We start from the raw sequence: 9346 nt of genomic DNA on the forward strand, positions 1-9346 counted from the left end.
GAACAGATAAAGCAGTCATAATTTATTGATCGTCTTTTCTCGCTTGTTTGCAGTTCTTGGAGATGTTTTAGTAATCCAGTACAGTTAAAATATTAAAGGTGATGTCTCATGATGACAGACTCTTTTTGTAATGCAGCCAACCTGGTGTGATTAGCTAGTCGCAAGGAGTATGGTTTCTGAAATATTGGCAATAATCTGTTTCTGTCTGGGAAAGCTTCAACCGGTAATCCTCATTGTAAGGGAAATATAATATTATGAGATGGTTATTGAATTGAATTGTAGTCTATGTAATACATAGATGGACTGGGTCTGGCATAACGGAAGCCATTGATACTTAGCAGCTCTCAGCTCTAGCTTGTAGATAGGATCCTGTATGACCACATGTCCTAAATGGGTATTTGGAGAAAGGTCTTATTTTAGCTAGTTTAGTGATTATATAAACTCTAGTTGATCAATCAAGAAATTAAATACCATTATATAGTTCTATCCAATCAGAATGCTTATCAAGTATGATACATTTTTGGAAACAAGCAAAATAGTTACACTAAGACATTAAAGTCTGGATCTTTCTCTTGATCTATGGATTAGTTATGGTTGGTAATGGGGAAGAATACTCTGTGTGGCTTTATTCATACTAATGTTGTGGTTTGTGTTTAGAATGAAGGCCACAACGCAATGCTGGATCTCTCACACATCGGACACCAGTGGTACCGGAAGGACCCTATTGAGTTATAATGAGTTATAACGGGTTCTGTTGGGTCTGTCCAACTGCCTCTTTATCGCGAAAAACTGTGCTGTGTGCATATTATTTTATCCCTAAATTCTTTGCTTTTTCGTAAACTCAAAATGTTGGCAATGAAACAGAATAATGAGACAATGGTAACTGAATTTCTGCTTTTGGGGTTTTCACTATTGAAAGATACTAGACTCTATCTCTTCATTGTTATATTCATCATTTATATTGTCACCATAACATGCAATATCTTCATTGTTATCATTGTAAAAACTGAGCGACGTCTACATAAGCCCATGTACTTTTTTATTGGTGGACTCTCATTTCTAGAGATTTGGTTTCCTTCTGTCACTGTTCCCAGACTCCTTTGGTCTCTTAAAACTAGAAAAGACTCTATTTCCCTAGTTGGCTGTATGTTGCAGTTTTACTTCCACTTTTCTCTTGGTGCAATAGAAATCTTCCTCCTGACTGCAATGGCCTATGACCGATATGTAGCCATCTGCAATCCACTGCGCTATTTTATGATTATGAGTCCAAAGATTTGTATCCTACTCATCGTTGGCTCCTGGGTTTGTGGCTTCTCGGCAGTGGTTGTTCCATGTCTACAGATCTCAAGTCTTTCATTTTGTGGCGGAAATCAAATTGATCATTACTATTGTGACCTTGCCTCTTTACTCAAGCTCTCTTGCTCCAAGACATCAAGTATCGAAACACTGTTTTTCTGTCTTAGCTTGTTTGTAATTTTAGGCTGTTTTTTCTTAATTATCATTTCTTATCTATGTATAATTAGAACAACGATGAGGCTTCCAACAGCAAGTGGAAGAAAGAAAGCATTTTCAACCTTTGCCTCACACCTGATTGTTGTATTACTTTTTTATAGCACCAACATCTTCATGTTTGTCCGACCCAGTACTGGTGGCCTCTTGCATGTGAATAAAATACTTTCTGTCATCCCATCCGTAGTGACTCCTCTTCTGAATCCCATAATCTATACTCTGCGGAATCATGAAGTGATAGAAGCCATAAAGAAAACTACTATGAAAATGAATGTTTTCCGTATACAAGTGGTGAGAGATCGGGTTCTATAATAAGGTCGCTACTAAATTACTTTGAAGGTATATTGAAGATTTGTTCTGCAAAGTACGTCTTATTGTGTTTTCTCAGTTCATTAATTTTGTAAAAACCTGAGTTAAAGGTGATAAGAATGCAATGATGCATTTTAACTGTTGGTTGAATGTTATCTGAAGCTTTGTTAAGTATTTAGCTCAGGTGGACAGGAAATGATGTGGTTCAAGATGGCAGATGTTGTGCAAGTGCCCTAAAGAGATGGCAATCTTTACATCTTTGAATACAAGATTTCATCGCAGTTAGTTATAGACAAAGTGTAATAATATTGACGCATGCAAGACTGTGATGTTGAGGATTACAGCAACGAAGAGAGAGAACGCAAATATAACATCTTGCTAATGTAATGACGACTCAAACTGCAAAAATAGAAAGTCACAATCAAAATATTAACAAACAATAGGGGGCATTGCAACTTTTTGCTTTCTGCGCCGCCCTTAGCACTTTTATGTTTAAAAGGGCTTGTTGAGAGGGGGCATGGCTGCTCCGGACTGACACATTTATGTATTGTTAATGCCAGAAACTGTTTTTTTGTTAGACATGTTGCTCTGACTCCTTAATCACTCTTACAGGTCTTGGCAGTCTTCTCCCTTTGTTATTGTGCATGTGCAAGGAGAATGTCACCAAAAGTGGTATTCAAATGAAACCCCAAGCAGAACCATGAACTTTAATGATTTAAATACATACCAAAGATGTTCTCTTTGGTCTCCATTTGACGTAGCCTCTATTCATTTTCATGTATTTTGGTGAAAAGGATAGCATAGTCAATTACATTATTGTGATCTCCAAAAATGATGGAATCGAATGCAAACCATGTAAAATGGTGACCAAATTTAGCATCTTGGTTTCTAGTTAACTTATTGAATACAGCTCGTGTTTTCCTCTGTTTGGCTCTCTGTGACATTGTATGTTGAATCTTGTTTCAAGTTATAATTCCCTAGGAAAGATCACTATATGTGTGTTGAAAATATTGTATCTTGAGGTCATCATATCTCACGGGTTTACTGTAGATGATTTGGGAAATATGAAAGACATGCTATACATGTTCTTTAAGTGCATAGGCTATAGAGGGCAATATCTAAAAATGAGCTTACTACTAAAATTGGATATGTTAGGAAGACTCCATTTAAAATTTTGGATAATCTGATATCAATCGAGCACAAAAAAGGGAGGGCTCCTCATAACATATAAGGGATTAATATTAACTGACATAATTTAAAAAACATCTTTTTTTTATTTTGAGCTTTTGTAAAGATTTTTCCATTACAATTAAAAAAAATACAGAAATAAAGTACATCTTGTAGAATAAAATGATATTTTTCAAAAACTTTGCATTTACAGACATGACTTAAATTGTCACTTTGGGAAATAAAATATTAAACATATTGATCTCTTGCACTATTTCCTTATTATGGTTCACTCGTCACTTTCAATCCTCCCATTATCTTCGTATAAATCTATTTATTTCACATTAGGCAAAAAGAAAAAAACATAACAAAATGTAAAAAGAGAAATAACCGGTATTTTTAATGTTTCCGTCTTCCTCTACTCTCCCCCTCCCATTCCAGTCCAGAATTGACTGATATATTTTAGCACTAAATTGGGATATTCAGAAAAAAGTTTGAAAAGAAAGAATGGCGCCAGATCACAGTATAGATTTGTAAGAATACATGTTGTCTTAGCCACATAGCTACAGAGTATAGAAATGGAAACCGTGGCCTTGAGATTTTTCTCTGGTTGGGGGCTTTACACCCCTAAATTGAGTACAATTCTCTCCCATTCTCTCTTTCTTTTCTTTGTGCCATCCCGCACCTTTTATCCTATATCTTTTTCGCTTCCCATCTTCCTAGTTCTTTCTTTGGGATCTTGTGTGGGTCTTGTGTAGCTCTGGCAATGTAAAAAAACAATGAAAAATGCAATTTAGATTAACCCTAAAGGACCAGGCTGTTTTGTACCTTAAGGACCAGACACTTTTTAGGGATTTTACCCATGTAGTGGTTTAACTGCCGTATTTTTTTCCTTAAGTTATCAACATTTTTTTGCTTCATCTTTTTTCAGTGACATGTAGAACTATTTTTTAAATATCTTTTTCACTGACTTTTTTAAACGTTTTTTTTAGTTTTATTGGGGGTAAAAAGCTAATAAAATGATTTTTTTTACAATTTATAGTTAGTTTTGTAGTTAGTGTATTTATGCTAAAATAAAGTATGGGAACGGGTTCCTTATTTTGTTTCGGACATTTTGATATGTAATATGCATGGGTTTGGATTATTCTGTAATTTTGCTTTACTTATGCATGTAATTATTTTTTTACTATCTATGTTCCCCATGATGTCATATAAGACCTCTGGGGGTCATTCACATTGCCTTTGTTTTTTTTAATTTGACATTTTTCCACTGTAGCGGATGTATCCACAGAAGCCCCAGTTACAGGGGAAACATCCCCCTGTAGTGACAGTAGTCACTAGCAGAGCTGATCAGGGTCTGCTAGGACCCTGTAGCTCTACTGTGCCAGGGGATCCCTGTGGTCACGTGACAGCCGAGTCGCGTAGTGGAAGTTATACTTCCACTTTCACTTCTTAATACAGAGCGCTCATTGAGTGCTGTGTACAATGGAAAGGAGTAGGCAGAAAGGGTTAAAAACCACTTCTCTCTCCTCCGGGTTATCAGATGTGTCTAACAGCTGACAACCCGTCCTGCTTCTGATTGATTGCAGAAGCAGGGGCTTTAATCCCCCTCCCTCCCTGCTATATTTTTAATATCGGCTTGAATTACAGCCCAGGACCAGCGTCATAAATGGGTTAACATTGTATTTCTTCAAAAATGTATGAGTAAGGCTTACAATAAACAGAGTTGCCTAGATTTAAACCTGTAGTGCAAAAGCTCTAAGTTACCAAGAGACATTGATAATGAAGGATGGTTGTATTAAAAGATGGAATCATCTACAGAGTGTGTTGCCATGGATGAGGCAATGTTGTTATCCAAACTCGTCAAACACAATTCAAAAACTCGTCAAACACAATTCAAAATGTAATTATCTTGAGTTTTTTAACCATCCTTGATGGGCTGCTACCTCCGTAATAAACGGTACCGAGACCGTGTGAGGTAGTATATAAAGGACAATAAAAACAGGATAGGCACTCAACACCAATTGTTGGTAATGCTGGAGAATAATCAGTGAACAATGGAACTTTGCATGTGACTAAATAGTACCACTTACCCCCTGAAGACCAGTAAGTGCTCTTCACCATCACAAAACACAAATGGAGCAAAATCTAAAGTTTTTATTGTGCAACTCACTCAAAGTACTGTATTCCTGGGAATAGCAACACTGATCCCCTTTTCTCAGGAAAGTATTAGAACAAGTATAACCAGTACTTTCATAAAAGGCCCTCTACCGTAATAATGTTTAATGGTTACTGATTGTTGTTACTCCCATTTCCAGAGATTACATCAAATCTAAATTCTATTCCCCTGATACTTAGTTTCCTTTTTGACATACGATCTACCCAGTAATTATTTTTCCTTGGTAAGCTGTGAAGTTCTACATATTATGTAAACTGTGTGATGAACGTGGTTTACTGTATGTTTAGTTAAATGTAAAACATCTTATTAATTAAAACTTTTTAATGATAAAACAGTATTTAAAAGCCATTAACAGCTTCACATATGCATCTGCATAGGAGCTGTAGAAACCTTTAATTATGACCGATTGCACATTTGTTTTATTTTTCATTTCAGATTTAGTGGCACCCTCCCAAATAACATATATTATTAGCATAATCATTATAATTCCCAATATTCCTATAAAAATAAAATTTAGATTAAAATTGCATTTCTTCCTAAATCTATAAGAGTAAGAATAGTTCTACCCAGTGCAATTTTATAATGCTATATTTATGCAGTTATTAAGTTATTAATATTTTTAAGTGTAAAAATTTTTAAGTGTAAAAATGGAAAAAGTAGGCTTGGTGTGTCATAGCATTGCAGAAACTTTAACACTAAAGTCAGGAAATGATGCCCATTTTGATGCAAAACTGTTGGATTTCATTTTCTGACTTTAGGTGCAAGAGAAGCACCAAGCACCAGACAAAGCACCTATCGAAAAAGTGCCAATTTTTAAAGAGATGTGCGCCTTTTAATAGATTTGCCAAAATCTACTTTAATTATCTTTTTCTGAGTGCCGTATCCACACCTACGCTTGCAGATACGGAGAGTAGTTGCGCATGAGCTGGTTGTCTTTCTTTCTTGGAGTATTCAAGCTCTGTGCTATAGAGCGTGAGTTTGAATAAAACAGCGGGAAAGAGGGCAAGTCCTATCTTTTCTCGTCCGTACTATTAACAGGCCAGAATATCTCTAACGAAAAATGAAACCACTGAAATCAAGGGTTTAGTTTCATCCCATTACACGGCCGTGATTATCACAGCAGCATAATGAGAAGAAATCACGCCCATGTGAAGAAACCCTTAGACTGGTGTATAAAACAGCACCCTTAATAAATCTGGATTAACATGTTTATTTTTTTATGCATCTTTAGCCAAAAGTAAGAGGAACCCAAGAAAAGAAAAAACTAAGAAGATCTTTTTTACCAACTATTGGAATATGATCGTGAGGCGCCAATTAATTTTCATGGCAGCCGAAGGCCATGAGACCATTCCACTGAAACAGTCCAATAAACTGACATCATACAGAAGGAATGCAATGTATTTTGCTAGTGATTGAACAATCGCATCTTCAAGTTCCTTTCAGGGACTAAAAAATAGTGTGAAAAAAGTTCAACAAAAATCCAGTGTTAAATGAAAAGTATAAACATTTTTCCCCACAAAACACTTTTTAAATAATAAAACACCAAATGGTAAAATAAATATACACATAGCAGGTATCACTGCACTTAAAGACCTGAATAATAAAGATATTACATTTATCCCACATGGTGAACAACGTACAAAATATAAAAGGAATTCAAATTTGCTATTTTTTGGCCGTATGTTTTGCAAAAAAAACAATAAAAAAAGTTATCAAAAAGTCAAATTTACCCCCAAATGGTATATATTAAAACTTCAACTCTTCCTGCAAAAAACAAAAAACCTCACATAGTTCCATTGGTGGAAAATAAAAAAGTTATGGGTGTTGGACAATGGTGATTTTCTTTCTTTATAATAGGGGTTTAACAGCTTAACCCCTTAACGACCAGCCCATAGTGTTTTTACGTCCTCCTGAAGTGGGCTCTATTCTCTGAGGACGTAAAAACATGCTTCCTGCAGAGAATAGTGCCCCTCGGGCTGTGGACGTGACAGCTCCATGCTGTCGGTGTCCGCAGGTAGCTGACAGCATGGAGCTGTCATCCCGGGCTGTTCGGAGCCCCCCCCGGCATTGCGATCGGCGCTATGCAATGGATAGCGCCGATCGCAAAAAAAGTAAATAAAAGTACATAAAAGTTAAAGATTCAGCTGCTCTGATGGATCGGATCCATCGGAGCAGCTGAAATTACTCACCGAGGTCTGGCACGCTGCTCCCCGCTCTCCTGCCGCTCCGGGGCCCGAAGCCGGTCTTCTGCGCATGCGCGCCAGGCGGCATTACGTCAGCTGCATGCGCAGAAGGCCCGGCGGCGCGGGAGATTTAAAATCTCCTGGCTCCCGGCTCCTGTAGGTAGCCGGGAGGCAGGAGATGTCAGCGGGAACTGCGGTGAGCGGTCCCCGGTACCGCGATCGCCGTTATCCAATGGTTAGCGGCGATCGGGAAAAAGTTAAAAAAAAGTTTTAAAAAAGTCAGTTTCACCTCCCCTCATGGATCGGATCCATGAGGGGAGGTGAAAATACTCACCCCCAGTCCTCAGCGGTGTCCCGATGTCCCGGGACCCGAATCCCCGTCTGCGCATGCGCGCCCGATGATTGACATCGGGCGCGTGAACAGACGGGCTCGAGCCCCGGGAAATTTAAAATCCCTCTGCTTCTGGCTGCCATGTGTAGCTAGGAGCAGAGAGATTATACCGGGGACATGATCACTGTCATCCAATGGATGACAGTGATCATGTAAAGTGAGAAAAAAGTGTAAAAAAGTAAAAAAAAAAAAAAGTTTTTAAAAGTTTTTAAAAGTTTAAAAAGCGTACGTTTCATCTCCCCTCATGGATCATATCCGTGAGGGAGGATGAAAGTACGTACCTAAGGCCCCCAGATTTATCCGCGGACCTTACCACAGCTTCTGCACACGCGCCCGTCGCCGAAATGGCGGGCGCATGCGCAAAAGCTGTGGATTGCCAGGATAATTTAAATTCTGCCTGCTCCTGGCTACAAAACGTAGCCAAGAGCATGGAGATTTAATGGGGGTCCGCGGTGAGCGGTTCCTGGTCACGTGTTCGCTATTATCCAATAATGGCGATCACGTAAAAGTAAAAAAAAAAAATTGAAGTTTCATCTCCCCTCACTGATGCGATCGGTGAGAGGAGATGAAACTTTTTACCGGAGGCCTGCGTATTTGAATCCCGACGCGATCTTCCTCCGTGGACCTTCCAGGATTCTGCACATGCGATTGCCGGCAAAAAGCCGGACACATGCGCAGGAGTCAGGGAGCCCAGGAAATTTTAAATCTCCTTGCTCCCAGCGACCAACGGTCACAGAGAGCTTGGAGCAGTGACGGGTGGCCTCGTTGAGCGGTCCCCGGTCACGTGATAAAAAGGTAGCGATCTACCTTAGGCCGGTCTCACATGACCAGATAGGAATGACGGATTCCGCATGCGTCTGATCCGTGGTAATACGCAGATCAATCGCATTGGATTACACAATTCCGCTCACATTAGCGGGTCAGAATTGCGTAATCCACTCGCAGAAAAGAGAACGCAGCAGGTTCTATTTTACTGCGGATATCGGCAACATAGAGCCCATTGTGCTCCATGGTCGCGGATATACCCGTAGTCCATACGCAACTACATTGTATACGGGCTGCGGGTACCCGCGTCATCGCTAAGCGATGGTGCGGGAAATTACAAACAAAGGTGTACTGTGCATGACCGCCTGTGTGAGTACGCAGTTATGCGCAGTACATTACGCAGCCGTACGCAGGGTCACAGCCGGGCTCACAGATGGGATCCGCTGTGGGCCTCCGCAAGCGGATTCCGCCTGCACCCGCGTGAGCCCGGCGTTATTCAGACCGCTACCTGTGATACGTATTTTACAAGAAGCCCCGGGAACGCTCGCTTTCCTGCAGTTCCAGGAGCACCTTGTTGAGCGCCTTCTGTGTGAGACCGCCGCACCTCATCAAGCTTACGGAGACTCACGGAACGCCACTTTTTACACCCCATACCCGCCACTGAGGTCATGAAATACCCCCAAAAAGCATGAGAGGAGGGGGGGGGATACCCGGTTTTATTGCCCCATGGGCCCATTCCAACCAGCCTCCGTAATTACCCCTGTCTTCGGAAATACTACACAGTTCACATTTTTACTTTTATCTAAGATTTGCGAACGCCAAAAAGGGCGCGGAGGGGGGGAA

At 39.8% G+C, this 9346-nt stretch overlaps 1 protein-coding gene across 1 annotated transcript; it reads left to right on the plus strand.

Annotated features, from left to right (window-relative positions):
- Window positions 1–846: 846 nt before the first annotated feature.
- Window positions 847–1821, plus strand: LOC136581138 (olfactory receptor 6F1-like). Its single transcript, XM_066582122.1, has one exon. It carries the CDS (start codon window positions 847–849, stop codon window positions 1819–1821), a length of 975 nt encoding a protein of 324 aa, XP_066438219.1.
- The last annotated feature ends 7525 nt before the right edge of the window (window positions 1822–9346 follow it).

This window comes from Eleutherodactylus coqui, chromosome 10, assembly GCF_035609145.1.
Source record: "Eleutherodactylus coqui strain aEleCoq1 chromosome 10, aEleCoq1.hap1, whole genome shotgun sequence".
Taxonomy (NCBI): Eukaryota; Metazoa; Chordata; class Amphibia; order Anura; family Eleutherodactylidae; genus Eleutherodactylus; species Eleutherodactylus coqui.